Raw genomic sequence first — 17,444 nt, forward strand, 5'->3', positions numbered from 1 at the left:
GTTTTCACATTGTCATTATGCAGTATTATCATTGGGAAAATATCACTATCCTATTGCAAGTCCTGGTCCATGGTTCTGATTTTGACATCCTTTTATGTATACTTATTTGTGTTTGTGTGTGAGTTGACATCCAACAACTGAATTAAATTTTGTATTTCAGATCCTCCCTTGCTCCACCATATCATCATGACCAATGTGACATGTCATGACCCATTGGTCATAGCTTTGAAAGCCCTTCCGATACCACTCCACCCAGCCAAACCCTTATACGAGCCAATGCAAAACTCAAACGTTCGTGAAGAACCCCGCCACACTCCCCCAGCCTTCTTTTCAAGGAAAAAACATGGACTTTTAATCAATATTTTTGGTCTATTCATAAATGCATTTTTTTCTGTACTGTATTTGTTATTGCAATATAATTTTAATTGTATTGTAAAAGGAATTCTCTCGGTGTTTGTCCTTATTTTTTTAACCCCATCCTTTAAACCTCTCCTTTTGTGTTCACGCGCTATTCTTACTTTATATACAGTATTCTATGTTGGTAATTAAGCAGGTTGGGCATTTTAATTCCAAAATATGGGAAGTGCCCCTTTCTATACATTAAACCAGGAGCCTTTCCTATATTTGGATATTTTAATTTCAGGATCTCTGGGGGTTGCTGAATAATAGTTTTCATGCTTCCAAATGTGCCCTTTAAAGCTGGAACTGTCCAAAAATCATCTGGCAACAAATTAATCAGTTGATGTTTTAGGTCATGTACACCAAGAGGACCACGAATAAGTATGGTGCTTATGATTTTCCCTGATATTTTTTAAACCTGCACATATACTCATGACAGTTTTAACTGACACTGACCTATTAATAGAGCTGCATGTCTTGTCCGGTTGCCTTTTTGAGTCAGTTTACTGAACACAACACGCATAAAGAAGAATTACGTAGCGACCATGACATTTATCCCCTAATCCTACCCAATTAAGCAAAGTATTCGTCTTAAAGTCATTCCATACCGGATCGGTCGTGGCCCGGGTTAACAACGCCCGCCCCCGGCACTGCTAATCTGCAGGGCGTCGGTGGAAATTCAGCTACTGTGGGTCGAAGACAAAGAAGAGGAGGAAATCGCATCTGTCGTCAGAAGAAAAAGAGGAATGCACAGAGCCTACAACTGAGTGTAGGGACTTTGAATGTTGGGACTATGACAGGAAAAACTCAGGAATTGATTGACATGATGATAAGGAGAAAGGTTGATATACTGTGCATCCAAGAGAGCAGGTGGAAAGGCAGTAAGGCTAGAAGTTTAGGAGCAGGGTTTAAATTATTCTACCACAGAGTAGATGGGAAGAGGAATGGAGTAGGGGTTATTTTAAAGGAAGAACTGGCTAAGAATGTCTTGGAGGTGAAAAGAGTATCTGATCGAGTGATGAGACTAAAATTGAGGGTGTTATGTATAATGTGGTTAGCGGCTATGCCCCACAGGTAGGATGTGACCTAGAATTGAAAGAGAAATTCTGGAAGGAACTAGATGAAGTAGTTCTGAGCATCCCAGACAGCGAGAGAGTTGTGATTGGTGCAGATTGTAATGGACATATTGGTAAAGGAAACAGGGGCGATGAAGAAGTGATGGGTAAGTACGGCATCCAGGAAAGGAACTTTGAAGGGCAGATGGTGGTGGACTTTGCAAAAAGGATGGAGATGGCTGTAGTGAACACTTATTTCCAGAAGAGGGAGGAACATATAGTGACCTACAAGAGCGGAGGTAGAACCACGCAGGTAGATTATATTTTGTGCAGACGATGTAATCTGAAGGAGGTTACTGACTGTAAAGTAGTGGTAGGGGAGAGTGTAGCTCGACAGCATAGGATGGTGTTGTGTAGGATGACTCTGGTGGTGGGTAGGAAGATTAAGAAGACAAAGGTAGAGCAGAGAACCATGTGGTGGAAGCTGAGAAAGGAAGAATGTTGTGCGGCCTTTCGGAAAGAGGTAAAACATGCTCTCGATGGACAGCAGAAGCTCCCGGAAGACTGGACTACGATAGTCAAGGTACTCAGAAAGGCAGGCAGGAGAGTACTTGGGGTGCCTTCTGGTGGGAAAGGGAAGGAGGAGACTTGGTGGTGGAACCCCAAAATACAAGGAGTCATACAAGCAAAGAGATTAGCGAAGAAGAAGTGGGATACTGAGAGGACTGAGGAGAGGCGAAAGGAGTACATCGAGATGCGACGTAGGGCAAAGCTAGAGGTGGCAAAGGCTAAACAAGAGGCATACGAAGACATGTACACCAGGTTGGATACGAAAGAAGGAGAAAAGGATCTCTACAGGTTGGCCAGACAGACTGATAGAGATGGGAAGGATGTGCAGCAGGTAAGGGTGATTAAGGATAGAGATGGAAATGTGTTGACTGGTGCCAGTAGTGTGCTAAATAGATGGAAAGAATACTTTGAGAAGTTGATGAATGAAGAAAATGAGAGAAAAGGAAGAGTTGAAGAGACAAGTGTGAAGGACCAGGAAGTGGCAATGATTACGAAGGGGGAAGTCAGAAAGGCACTACATAGGTTGAAAAATGGAAAGGCAGTTGTCCTGATGACATACTGGTAGAGGTATGGAAGCAATTTGGAGAGATGGCTGTGGAGTTTTTGACCAACTTATTCAACAGAATACTAGCGAGCGAAAAGATGCCTGAAGAATGGAGGAAAAGTGTACTAGTTCCCATTTTTAAGAAGAAAGGGGATGTTCAGAACTGTGGGAACTATAGAGGAATAAAGTTGATGGGCCACACAATGAAGTTATGGGAAAGAGTAGTGGAGGCTAGACTCAGGACAGAAGTAAGTATCTGCGAGCAACAGTAGCAACTACTCGTGTAGTGATTTGCCTTGAGAATTCTTGTGGAAAAGTCCAAAGGAGTTTAGAAGGTGCTAGATTGTGTCTTTGTGGATCTAGAGAAAGCCTATTACAGAGTACCAAGAGAGGAACTGTGGTACTGCATGCGTAAGTCTGGTGTGGCAGAGAAGTATGTTAAAATAGCACAGGACATGTATGATGGCAGCAGAACAATGGTGAGGTGCGCCTTAGGTGTGACAGAGGAATTTAAGGTGGAGGTGGGACTGGATCAGGGATCAATTCTGAGCACATTCCTGTTTGCAGTGGTAATGGATAGGCTGACAGATAAGGTTAGACTGGAATCCCCTTGGACCATGATGTTCGCAGATGATATTGTGATATGCAGTGAAAGCAGGGAGCATGCAGAGGAACAATTAGAAAGATGGAGACATGCACTGGAAAGGAGAGGAATGAAGATTAGCCAAAGTAAAACATAATGAATGCGTGAATGAGAAAGGTGGAGGGGGAAGAGTGAGGCTCCAGGGAGAAGAGATAGCGAGGGTGAACAATTTCAAATACTTGGGCTGAACAATCCAGAGCAATGGTGAGTGTGGTAAGGAAGTAAAGAAACGGGTCCAAGCAGGTTGGAACAGCTGGCGGAAGGTGTCTGGTGTGTTATGTGACAGAGGAGTCTCTGCTAGGATGAAGGGCAAAGTTTACAAAACATTGGTGAGGCCAGATTATGATGTACGGATTAGAGATGGTGCCACTGAAGAAACAACAGGAAGCAGAACTGGGGGTAGCAGAAACAAAGATGTTGAGGTTCTCGCTCGGAGTGAGCAGGTTGGATAGGATTAGAAATGAGCTCATTAGAGGGACAGGCAAAGTTGGATGTTTTGGAGACAAGCTTCGAGAGAGCAGACTTCGATCTGTTTGGATATGTTCAGAGGCCACAGAATGAGTACATTGGTGGAAGGGTGCTGAGAATGGATCTGCCAGGCAAAAGAGCGAGAGGAAGACCAAAGAGAAGGTTTATGGATGTGGTGAGGGAAGACATGAGGGCAGTTGGGGTGAGAGAGGAAGATGCAGGAGATACGCTCAGATGGAAAAAGATGACACACTGTGGCGACCCCTCATGGGACAAGCCGAAAGGAAAAGAAGAAGATTCGTCTTAAAGTCATTGCTCTAAAAATGTAGGACAAAAAAATAATGTAAATAACATGACATTTAAATCACAGGATAATGAACAAACGTGTTGAAAAAGGAATTTGAATGTACTGTATTTCGGGACAATTCTTCTGCAAAATAATCATTGATGCAGCCCTATGGTGACAGGAGTATAACAATTTTTGTTTTAATGTAATTTTCTTGAATGCAAAACCTTTCAGCTCCTTTTCGTGTATAAATATGAATCTGGTAGGGGTTTAAATACTGTTTGTACAGTACTGCTTGATGTATGAACAAAGTTTGAGATTGGAGGGGTAGCAGTACAGTTTGAAAACCATGTACTGTATTGGTTAATTGGAATGAGAAACTTATATCTAACTAATAATTCATAACATACATTGGTAATAAAATCAAGACACACCCTTTCAACTACTCGGTGTTTGTGAGAATTATGAATCTTTCCAAAACGTGTTCCACCATTCTGTAAAATTCAATTGGGGGTGGGGACCCTGAACAGGTTAAGTGATATAGTAAATTAATGGATGGAATGTTACAGTATGTCACATTATTGGTGAAAAAGGTTTGGATTTGATTTGTATTAGTCTTCCTTTATATGAAGAAATCTGACATTGGAACAGGTGTGTGTAGACGGTATACTGTACAGGTGGCAGAAGCATTTTTAAAATGTATTTTTTGGTCAAGGTCAACTTTTATCCATCCATCCATTTACTTAGCTGCTCATCCTCACAAGGAGCACTGGAGTCTATCCCAGCTATCAACGGGCAGGAGGCGGGGTACACCCTGAACTGGTTGCCACGCAATCGCAGGGCACATGGAGACAGACAATCACTTTCACAATCACACCTAGGGGCTATTTCGTGTCCTATTCAAGGGCAATGACACGTAAAACACAATTTTTAGTATGTTGTTAATAAAGAAAAAATCAGCCATAATGGATCCATCCGTTAATTCACAGCGTATCAGAATGTTGCCATATATGGATTTTTGCATCACCCGCCCTGAAAATTCTCTCGAGTTTGTGTTGGAGAAGAACCAGGAAGTGATGTTTTTTGCAGACACCCACACTGGCGGGTTCATGTGGTTATACCTGATTTACCGGCAAGAAATTAGCTGTTTTTTTTCTGCGTGTTAGCCAAAATGCCGGCTCGTTGTATTGTGGGATTTTCCTCAAACACTCGGGAGGATGGATTCACTCTCCACACATTTCCAAAAGACGGGGTTCGAGATGAAAAATGGATTACACGGGTGCAAAGGACAAGAGCTTTGTGGGTTCTAAATGACAGGCACTTGTGTATAGAGCTATTACAAAAAAATAACTGGCGGGGCACTCATTTGTCTCACAGTTTATAGCATATGTTATGTGTTATGTTACATGTACCTGTACGAGCAAAATATAACAAAGCACTTGTTTTGTGTTTAGGACGATTTAATCACATACAATACAAGACAAAACAAAACTAAGTACAAAGACTGTTTAGTAGTGTGTAACACGAGCTAAATAGCAAAACGACGTATCATTACCAAACTCAAAAAAATGTTATTTCCAGCGAATGTTCGATGAAGGCAGTGTGGGTGTTAGCTGGCGGCTCGCCGTTAGCCTCCGCGGCGGACCGGCATCCATTAGACTGAGGTGGGTTGGTGGGGAGGTGGGCAACCACATGCAGGGAGGAGAAAGGAGCTCTTTCTCCCAACCAGCCACCGGTGTCTGGGCGCCCCCCTCCCCAATGTACCTACTTCATCCTCCTGAGTACGCTACATACACAAGACTTGTAATTTTGGATATTTCATTGGGTTCTTCGTCCGTCTCTTGAGGAGTCTATTGTTAGAAGTGATCCGCATATCATCTGAATATGGCTCGAAACAATCGGATAATATGGCCCTGGTCACTTCACTCGATTCTGTTTTCTTCTCCGAAAAGAGCTTCAGTCTCAGAAGGGGCATCAGAAAAATAAAAAAATATCTTTTGTTCATCTCCCATAGCAGGTGGAAAAGCATGTTTTCAATGGCAACTGTCCCAATGTAACATCTGCAAATGACATTGCAGGCAATATTGTTGAGTGATCCTTCTGCAACTTTGTGCATTAATGACGCGCTCTCTGCTTTTTTTTCATATAGACATTGAAGTGAATAATAGTATTTGTCGTTTTCATAATTTCTATTTTAAAATTTATATTTGGGTGTCAGTGGGACTTTAATGTTTCATGTTTTTGGGATGTGGGACGAAACCCGAGTGCCCGGAGAAAACCCACACAAGCACGGGGAGAACTTGCAAACTCCACACAGGCACACACACATACAGTATTGAAGATGTTTGGCTTTCAGACCAAAAGATGAGACAAAAATTCTGAATTCCAGCCTTTATTTTATGGTACAGTATTTACAGATATCCATCCATTTTCTGCACCACTTATCCTCAATTAGGTGTGCTATCCCAGCTAACTATGGGCAGGACGCTGGGCACTGTACACCCTGAACTGCTTGCCAGGCAATCTGAGTATTGACATCCACCGAACCTTTCTAAAAATATTGAATATAAAAAAGGTTGTATTTCCATATTTCAATTGAAAAATGTTAACTTCCAAAGTTTATTGAATCTGGGCCCACAATTTAAACCTTTTTTTTTGTTTACACAATTTGGGCTTTCAGATCATAAAACCCACAAAATCAGCAATTCAGTGTGCATACTGCGAAGATAACCCAAATTTTGCAGGTCCAAAATGTTTTACTGTCTCACCTAAAGTCAAAACACCTGCACAGGGTACACCAGGTATTTAGATAATTTAGTTCAATTGTCTCAGTTAGGTTCAATATGGGGAAGACTGCTGACTACTTGACAACTGGCCAGAGGACCAGTACACTCAAATTTTATCATGATCTAATTATGATGTCATCCATAGAATGGCCAGGTCAGAGAAGTCCATATTCAAGGAGGCTGACTGTTCCCATGGTGCTGTGTCCCATTATATCGATGGAAACTCTAGTGGAAGGACAAAATGAGATGATTCACCAGCAAAAAAAGATGGCTAGTGGGAGATTATCAAACAGAGAACCTTTAATAATCTAGCAGAGATCCAGAAAGAGTGGAATGAGGGGAGAGTCACAGCTTCAAAAAACAATTAAGATAGACTTGGGAGATGGACTATAAGACTAGGATTCCTTACGATAAGCCACTTCTGAGCCTGAGACAGCGTATCCTGGTTGAAAACTCTTATTTTTTCTCATGCATATATATCCACTTTTTGATCATATTACTTGCACTGTATGCGGTTTTGTCTTTTTTAATATTGTTTATTTTTATTGTTTTTATCCTGTTTAAAATGGTTTATCTCTTTGTTTTCAAATGCCTTTAATCATGTAAAGCACATTGAGTTACCTCATGTCTGAAATGCACTATACAAATAAATTTGCATTGCTTTGCTTTGCTTAAAGGCCGCGACATATCCCTAGGTTTTGTGTTCCTCTTGAGTAAATATTGGCTTCCATAGTATGCACCGCAGTGTGCTTTGTCTACTGATAAACTGCTATCTTTAGTTGCACAAGCCGCTAAAACGGATGACATAGCATCACTTGTTGCCTCGGTAACCCAAACTCCTGCAAAATCCCATCGCTATAAAGGGCGTCTATTATTTTAAAAACCCCTTCGTTTCACTCACTTTCAAGACACCATTGCCTGGTAGTTTAACCAGTTTTAAAAATGATAGTGTGGGACAAAGATTTCCACTAACATGCAGTGGTAGGCAAATTGGGTTCATGGTGTGTGATGCCCAAAAACTAACTGAATTCAATATATTTATCAAAACTAAACAAATGAATTGGTTGAATTAGTTCCCAATTTAGGTAACCAACTGGTCTGCTTCACTTCACCAAGAAGCCCATCACAACTGCTAAATCAACAAATTGCCAATTCTCACATCCATCCATCTACCCATCCATTTTCTTTGCCGCTTATCCTCATGAGGGTCGCAGGGAGTGCTGAAGCCTATCCCAGCTGTCAACGGGCAGGATGATACACCCTGAACTGGTTGCCAGCCAATAGCAGGGAACATGGAGACAAACAGCTGCAGTCACAATCACACCTAGAGGCAATTTAGAGTGGCCAATTAAATTTGCATGTTTTAGGGATGTGGGAAGAAACCGTAGTGCCCGAAGAAAACCCACACAGACAAGGGAGACCATGCTAACTCCACACAGGCAGCGCCGGGATCGAACGCGGGTCCTCAGAACTGTGAGACCTTTACCAGGTGACCCACCATGCCACCACCGACTTCTCACACACTAATTCAATCAAATACATTTTATGCACACAAAAAAAGCACTATCGACACTACGTGACCACTGCTTCCACGCACATTCTCAAACACCTTTAAAATACATGAAACCCTCATGGCATAATTTCAGAACGCAAGCTTAAGTATTGTAACACATACTATAAGTATGTTGCCTATATCGTGCCTCTCGTCCAAACTAGACGCAGTGCTCCGACAAGGCTGCATTGCAAACAATTGAAATGTGTATCTTGTACAATAGCCTTGGCGGAACTGTCAGGAAGTCCCAGGCAATATGACAATCTGGATACAGTAAAAGAGCTTGTCAGTAAATTAACTCGGGACCTTATCCCAGGTTATGCAGAGTCTGTCAAACAGGCAGGCATTGAAATCCTCAATGATAACATCCCCCATGTTATGAGTGAAGATGAACACAAATCTTTAATATGCTAGGTGCTAAACATGGTATCTCAGCAGTAATGGAGTGGCCGAGAGGACCCTCTGAAGTCCAGAGTGGAAGCTTAAAAGCATAAAAGAGTCTCCTTCGCTACACACACCACTGCACGTTTAAAGTTTGCTGAAGCCTGACTCCTTCATGTAGAAATGCAACTGGATGACACAGAGGCTTGATTCGCCAACCTCACTGCTACAGCTGAGGCTGCACAGGTGCCGTCTACAGACAGCAGGGAATTAAACGATGCCAATGACAATCCAACACAAGCCCCTATTGCGAGGAAATTACTGAGATTGCCCTCTTAAAAGCTAAATTGATAGAATTAGCCGACAGACCGTCTAGTGACCACGTGGTTCAAATACGCGCTGAACAGCAGCGAGCAACTCTTCTACAGTGTCAAGCAACCAGTCCCATCCATCACCTCACTGAACGCACTGAAGCACTCAAAGCAGAACACTCCAAAGAAATGGAACAGTCCAATAAGCTCAAGACCCAGCTGGAAGTCCAGGAGACTGAACTGGGCCGCCTCCAGAAACAGTTCCAGGACCAAGAAGAGGAGTTGGGCCTTGTGAGTTACAAGTTGCCCTTAGCTCAACAGCGATCTGCCGCCTCCCTGACTCATTCCAATCTCCAGCACCTCCTACAGTCAGCCTGGGCCCCTTCCCCACCAGAATTGTCATAGAGCCCTCCAAAATATTTCCAGTCTTTGGGGCAGAACTGACCTTCTGGGGCCGCTAAAGGTCCGGTTGCTGCTCATCTTTCTTGACTCACCCCTGACTCTCTCTCCACCCATTGCTGCTCCAGGTATAACACTACTAAAAGACTTTGATAAAGAAGCATGCAACATTGAACCCTAAACTAGTCAGACAACACAGCTGCATACCTTAGAGACCTCGAATTTCACCTTGAGCGATTCCCTTCTGGGACTATGGAAGGAAGACTCTACCTTATTAAGGTTACATCTTGCCGAAAAGTCACACCTTAATTGAACGGCAACTGGCTCATGTGCTAAGAAATTACTAAAGCATTGTCTCAAGAGTTTCATGATCCAGATGCCACAAATGGCTTATCTGCAGCCCTCACAGTGAAACAGGGAAGACTTGAAACACCCCAAATTAAATTAGCCAAATATGGAAGAGGACAAAAATTTCAAAAGATTTTTTGTCGAAAACCTACACCCACACACCAGCTACCAGCTGGGCATAGCAGCATGCTCGCACACACATTGTCCATTGTCCAACTGCATGAACTAGAAGACAAAGGTTTTGCACAGCAAATCACCTGCCCTTTAAAGCACCAGACTCAGGAATTTTCTTCATAAACAGACAAGTGCAGATGGAGTTTGTGGGCGCTACATGGAACACGCAGCTGCCTGGCACACAATATTTTGATAATGTTAAACCCGACAATACAAGGAAGTCATTTAATTCATTCAAGCAACTGTAGTCTGCGGAAAACAATAATCCTCGTAACCAAGAACACCAGTCCCATGATAGCTCAAAATCATGAAATGACTGGAGCCCAAATTCACGTCAAACTTACGTGTCGAATCAGGGTACACGCTCTGACAATCTTAAACCAGATGCATCTACCTGCGACCCTAAAATGATAAGTGACAGTGAAAAATGCTCCTGGGCTAATAGCTCCCAAAGCTGTGGTAAAAGAATTACTTGAGGTTTTCCGCAGCCTGTCCAACAACAAAAAGCGGGACCCATCATTGTGACTGGGCTGGGCTGAGTCAAACGAGACCACAGAGGACACGACAGTTCAACCAGGTAACCTCTGTTGTTCCCCTACTGACTTGACTGGTACCTCTGCAACCCTGGTCTACTCCGCGATGTCCTCACCTCACCACAACCCTAACAGAGCACCTTGTGATGATCAATCAGAAGACTCCTCTTGTGCCACACTAGTTGCTCGGCTAGACCTATGCGAGCCCCATGACTCACGTAACTAATGCTAAACCAAGTTTGGCCATTTCAACAAGTTTTGGGTGAACCTGCAGTTAAAGGTACTTCCCGGAAGTTCTACTTAACTGTCACACTTGAGCAGGACTTCTGACACTGCTGTTAGACAGTGGCCGTGACCTCCAACTGCAACACTGCGCACTAACTATCCATACATTTTCAGTGACTAACGTTAAACACTGTAACTATGTTGTACTGGACAATTGGCCCCATTATGCTAGTCTACGTGTCTCCAGTTGAAACTATCTCCCTGCTCATCGGCCAAGACCTGCTGTTCTGCTTCAAGCCTATTTTCAATTACAGAAATCTTCAACTTTCGGCGCAGGTAGAACCAGCATTACCATGCTCAACTCAACACGACAGGCCAAGCAGGTAGCCTCCGTTGTTCCCTTACTGACCTGCCAAGTACCTCTGCAATGCCAGTGGACTCTACAATGCCCTCACCGCACCACAACTGTAACAAACCACCTTGTGATGATCAATCATAAGTCTCCTCTCGTGTTGGACTAGACGCAGGAGAGGCCCATGACTCGCATGACATCACACTGCTAAACCACGTTCTGCCAGTTCAGCAACTTTCTGGTGAACTAATCGCTAAAAGTGCCTCAAAGTCTGCGCAGACCAACTTGCTCCTGTCTTCACACAGATGTGAAGTACGGACCTGCTTCAAAACACCCACAAAAATCAGGTCTTAATGACTACAGGGCTGTTGCCTTGACATCTGTGGTCATGAAGTCCTTTGAACGCCTTGTGCTGGACCACCTCAAGAGCGTCACGGGTCCTCAGCTGGACCCACTGCAGTTTGCCTATCGGGCTAACAGGTCGGTGGATGATGCTGTCAACATGGGTTGCACTTCATCCTTAACAGGGTTCGCACACGGCCCTAAAAGTCTCTAAAAACCCCTAAATTTTTGAAGGTGCATTTAGGGGCCCCTTAAAGTCCTTTAAAAATCCGCGAAAACCGGTCAAGCCCCTAAAAAGCCCTTAAATTTAAAAAAATCAAAGGGAGGACCTCTACCGTCAAAATTCTCCAGAAAAAAAAAATCTTTTATTTAAAAAAAAAAATAGCGATCCGTCAGGCGTCCAAAACAGATGGAAATTGCCAATGGAAGTCACCGTGTTCACAACTAGTCGCCATGTTGTTGTCAATATTCCATTGTTCTTTTCCGTGAGAAGGCATTTCACTTCGTCACGACGTAGCGTAGTTCTTTCATCGATCCAACTTGTATCATGGGGAAGTGCATTTTTCAAGATGCTTGGGTTGAAAGTAAGGAGTTTGGGAGCTGGGTTCGTCGAGATCCAAAAGATTAGCACATGTTTTACTGCTATCTGTGCAAGCAGAGTTACCAGTTTGGAAAGATGGGCGTCAAAGCGCTGGAGTCGCACCGGAAAAACAGGAGACACGCTGATCTCTCATCTTCCGTTGGTATGAATCTGTTTCAAAAATATCAAGATAGTGAAGCGTCAACTTTAGGCAGTGGTATTGGCAGTGCATGCGGACCTACAGTTGTCCAGTCATCGACTTCAACCAGCCAGAAGACAGGCTTTATGAACGTAGTTCAATACACAAAGGCGGACTCGTTAAAGGCAGAGATCGTGTGGACTTTAAAAGTGATCTGCATCCATTACAGTTACAAATCTTGTGAAAATAATTTGAAGGTGTTTGCAGTCATGTTTCCAAACAGTGACATTGCTAAAACTACCACTGTGGGGAAAGGAAGACCTTGTACCTGGCTACATTTGGCATCGCTGCTCATTTTTCATCTCTACTGAGGCAGAAAGTGAGGGCTGAATCAGAGTATGTCCTCCTCTTTGTTGAGTCTCTAAATCATGAGATGCAAGAGCAACAGCTGGACATTCATGTGCGATTGTGGATTGATGACCGGGTCCGCACTTGCTACCTCACCTCTGAATTCCTGGGACATTCAGTAGCAACTGATCTTCAGGAGCGTCTGGATCCTATCGTGTGTGACTTCGGTCACCAAAAGCTGCTCCAGCTCTCGATGGATGGCCCCAATATTAATTGGAAGCTGTACAAATCAATTCAAGAACAAATAGAAAAGATGACCACCCGCCGTATGCTGCAGACTGCAATCTGCGGTCTACACATCCTCCATAATGCATTTCCAATCGGTTGCGAGGCAGCTGGATGGGGGGTGGAAGATTTTCTGTCCAGCCTCTACAACTTGTTTCGCGATGCACCTGCCAGGCGCGAGGACTTTAAAAAAGTCACTGGATCCGACACTCTCCCTGTCATGTTCTGCAAGCACAGATGGCTTGAAAATATTAATGTGGCAGAGACAGCCATCACCCTGATGCCACACGTGCGAGATTATTGCGAGGCCGCAGGGACGAAGAAGGTGACCTGCCCAACCAACAGCTCCTTCACTGTTGTTCAGAAAGCAGCACAGGACCCCATCTTTGTTGCCAAGCTTCACTTATTTCTAATTTGGACCAGGCTGGTGGAACCATTCCTGAAATTTTACCAGACTGACAAGCCTATGCTTCTCTTCATCGCAAAGGACATGGGCATCAAGACTCTGATGGAAAAGTTCATCAAGCCTGAAGTCCTTAAAGAAAAGGCAGGCTCCCTCATCAGCCTTGTCAAGATTAATGTGGGTGACAAGTCACACTGGGTGGATTTATCGAAATTAGGCATAGGCTTTGCTGCTGAGAGACTGCTTCTGAAATCTGGCATTGCAACAGACCGTGTAAAGCAGGAATTTAGAATGAGCTGCCAAACTTTCCTGGTAAACATGATAGAAAAGTTGCTGGAGAAGGCCCCCATCATATACAGTTTAGTCCGCTAACTAAGCTGGATGGACCCTCGGCAGATTGCCATGATTGATGAGGAGAACAACAACAAAAAACTCCAAAAAACCTTAAACATCATGGTGGATCACAAAAGGGTGGAGGAAAGCAATTGCGACGGGATTCTGTTCCAGTATTCCAGACTGAGTGAAAAGATCCAAGAAGATGAGATTAGGGTCGCTTTCTCTGACTTCAATATCTCTAATGACAGGCTGGACACGCTCTTCCACTCCACTCTGCATCAGCAGGAAAGCCAGCAGTTCCAGGAGCTATCGGGCGTCATAAAGCAGCTGCTGCTCCTGTCCCATGGACGGGCATCTGTGGAAAGAGGCTTCTCCACAAACAAGGAGGTCACCAAGGACAACCTAAGCAAGGAGTCACTGATTGCTCGGAGGCAAATAGTGGAGGTGGTCCAGCAATATGGAGGGCCTGACATGGTGCCTATCGCAAGGGAGCTGTTGGTTGCTGCGTCTTCTGCCAAAAGTGTTCACGTCCAGCATCTTGAGGAGGAAAAGAAGAAGGATGCATCAAAACAGGCAGAGAAGAGGAAGGCAGCTATATAGACAGCCTCAAAGCCAAAAAAGCCAGAATAGAGACTGACATATCTACGCTTATTGAGAAGGCTGGCAGGCTGTGTGAGGAGGCAGAAGAAAAAGAGGAATCTGAGGTTATTCACCGAGCATTCAGATGCAACAATGCATTCAGAGGCAGAGCAAAGGACAAGAGAGCCACTTTGGCACCTCTGCAGCAACAAATAGAGGAGGCACTGGGAAGGCTCAAGGAGCTAGAGTAAGGGTGCTGAGACAGACATCAGTAGAAGACATTTGTGTGCATATAGTTGCAATTGACCCCTCTGTAGAAATTGCGCAATCCGTGTCACTGACCAATCAGAGGCCAGAGATCTGCATAAACCAAGCCCCTTTTTTGGACCCCCAGTTTTCTCAGACACCGCTGCATGGTCCAGTATAGCTTCTGTTGGCATTTTCTTGCGTATTTGGGTTCTTTAACAATAGATATGGTTAAGAGGTGTAGTCACGGACTTTATAATAGTGACGACAGGTATCCTGAAAGGCTAGTTGGTGGAGTTCAATTCGTACCCTTTCCAAAACCGAAGACCCAGTACGAAAAATGTCTTTGATGGATCAAACTTTGTGGAAGACCGCATTATCAACTGAATCCATCTAAAATCAACCGGAACAGAAGACCGAGTACGAAAAATGTCTTTGATGGATAAAACTTTGTGGAAGACCGCATGATCAACTGAATCCATCAACCGGAACAGATATGTTTACACGAAGGTAAGTCCTATATTTGATTTTCAATACATGTCTCATATAAATGAATTCGCAGTTCTTCGCTTGCATAACAGCTACGTGTGAACGATTGACACACTTGATCTGTGTTGAGCGATATTTTGCGATGATCTGACTGCACAAACGTGTCTCTGTTCGGCGGTGAGCTAAGCTAAACCGGACTAGCAGTCCTAAAAGCCTTCGACATGCACCGAGACACCAAGACTGAAGGAAGGATGTTTGAGGACACTAAAGTAGTGATTGTCGTACTTGGTCGGGACTTATGTAGGTTCGGCACTAATTCAAGAATAATTATTGAGGGGAGCGCGTGACGTTACACAAAGAAAACGAGAGAAACAACTCGTAAATCAAGCCTCGCCTTCTTTTCCTCCATACGGTGGTTCACAAACGGCTATACAGATACATATACAGATTCTGCACACAAGTGTGATATGTAACATGAAAATAGGAAACTGTCAATGACAAATTCGTCTTTGGGTTATAATATATTATATGATGTGGCTTCTCGGTCTTCCTCTGACTCTGGAAAGATCTCGCGCTAATATCAATGGTTTCTCCATCGATATGCATGTAAATACCATTGAAATACCGCTCGCTGAAATACTTGAAGCACTGATGTCTGCTTTTCAACGATATTTCACTGTTAGCTAAGAATGCGAGTGAGAAATCAACCGCTAAATCGGACAGTTTCGCTCTATTCTTTTCTTGCTGCACCGATATTTTTGCTAATTGTTTGTCTGACGTTAGCGCACGTGGCATGACGTCACTTCAGGAGGCGTGGTTAAGTGCCCTGTACGGAGGGGTCAATTGTAGTTAGAATCTGTTTTTCTCTATACTGTTATGTGAATACGTTGACAATGGTCATATCAATGAGAACTACCACAAGGGGCGACAGGCGATCACTGTCACAGGTACTGAGGTACTGGAACCTTTGATGAACCAAGAACAGCCGATGGCACTATTGGGTGAGTCTTTTTTCCGTACTCTTGATTTCCCATGATGGCCCTAAATTTTTTATGTCGGCCCCTAAGAATGCCCCTAAAAAGCCCTTAATTGTTTTTTGTTCAGACTGAGTATGAACCCTGCTTAAACATCTTGACAGTGAGGGAACCTATGCGAGGATCCTGTTCGTGGACTTCAGCTCTGCGTTTAACACCATCATCCCCGAACTCCTCTCCTCCAAGCTTCTCCAGCTTATCATTTCGCCTGCTATCTCCCGGTGGATCTACAACTTTGCGATACATTACTCTTGTTCCAACAGGAGGGGGTCGGAGTGAACCTGGCTACAGACCAGCACCTGGTGATACATACACTCAGTATAATCCCACCTGCACCCAAAAGTCCGCCACATGGCCCGCACGCCAAAGACTCCCAAACAACTGCAGCCAGTTGACAAACTTGCTAAAGTGGGGACTGCACCTGTGATGCTAAACGGGTCCACCAGGGTTCGCTCTTGGGATGTGAGACCTTCCCTCAACCTTGTCAGCCTACTCGACCCCGTGATAAATAATAAAATTGCGCCCTTCGAAACTTGTTTTGTGGACTCCGTCCCCAAACAAGGGACTTTCAGCTATCACGGTAAGCTTCAGGGTGACTTCTTAATAAAGCCTGCCCGTTAATTCTATGGCCGCTAAGTCATCTTATTTCTCTCATGACTTTCACTCATGCATGGCGTCAACAACACAGGATGTGAGGTTTTTTTTCTCTCCTTGGAGGCTTCAGACCTCCTGGGTGCGGCAACTTTAGAACTTGAACTATGTCTGAATCTGTCCTCCCACATTAGCCACCTCTCGTGATAGGAATCCTGATTTGTATTTTACGGCAAATTTGAAAATGTGTCCTCAGAAAAGACACCCATTATCTGTGTCCCAGCCTTTTATCTGAGATGTAGTGGATGAAATTTGTGGCCTGAACCCCATGAAGGACCGGTCATGGTGTAGAGCTGAAGCTACACCCCACTACCAGATTGCTACTATTTACATAGAAATTGCTGGATCCAAATGGTTAGTAAGCACAGCCCCCCTCAGCGCAGTGCTAAGTTACAACCACCACGACTAGACTCGCCCCACCAAATTAAACTATGTAGCTCAATGTCCTCATAGATGCTATTCCACATATTGAGAATGTTGCCCTCTACCACCTACCAAACGATAATTACGAGAGAGAAATTGAGAGTTCTGTGTTTTCAGGTTAGCCCAGACCTCCTCGATCAAGATGCACAGCCTCACCCTAACTGAGGTGACACGAAACCGTCAAAGAACAGCCTCAACAGCCGCGCATACCTGCCTTCGCTCGAAGCAGACAGAAACAAGCAGTATCCGCCTGCTCCGAACCTCTTATGAGCATCTGTTCCCTCGGGCTGAACCCAGAAGCTCAACCCAACTGCTTCAAACTTCGTCAATGCTTGTAAGTGCAACCTTTCAGCCTACTAAAAGATTGGTGCACATTTGGGTTAAATTGACAAGAAAAGCAAATCCTACTAAGTGTCTGGCCATCCCATGCTCACTGATTCCCCTTAAAGTGCCACTGACACCTAAAACATGAAATATAGTATGTTGTTAACCAAAAAAAAACTAATCACCTGGAATGGAACCATCCATTTGTTCACAGCATATCAGAATTTCTATTTCTAAAT

At 43.9% G+C, this 17,444-nt stretch overlaps 1 protein-coding gene across 5 annotated transcripts in view; it reads left to right on the top strand.

The window, feature by feature from the left end:
• Positions 1 to 7,375, top strand: part of cuedc1b (CUE domain containing 1b) — a 43,237-nt gene extending 35,862 nt beyond the window's left edge. Inside the window, exon 11 of one of the 5 annotated variants that reach the window (XM_061827408.1) lies at positions 6,897 to 7,375. In XM_061827408.1, the coding sequence (XP_061683392.1) occupies positions 6,897 to 7,063 (167 nt within the window). In that variant the 3' untranslated portion in view covers positions 7,064 to 7,375. Of the gene's footprint in view, positions 1 to 160; positions 431 to 6,896 lie in introns of those variants that run through there. The other 4 variants (XM_061827407.1, XM_061827410.1, XM_061827409.1 and 1 more) reach the window with 4 other exon arrangements.
• Positions 7,376 to 17,444: the final 10,069 nt, after the last annotated feature.

This window comes from Syngnathoides biaculeatus, chromosome 8 (assembly GCF_019802595.1).
Source record: "Syngnathoides biaculeatus isolate LvHL_M chromosome 8, ASM1980259v1, whole genome shotgun sequence".
Classification (NCBI taxonomy): Eukaryota; Metazoa; Chordata; class Actinopteri; order Syngnathiformes; family Syngnathidae; genus Syngnathoides; species Syngnathoides biaculeatus.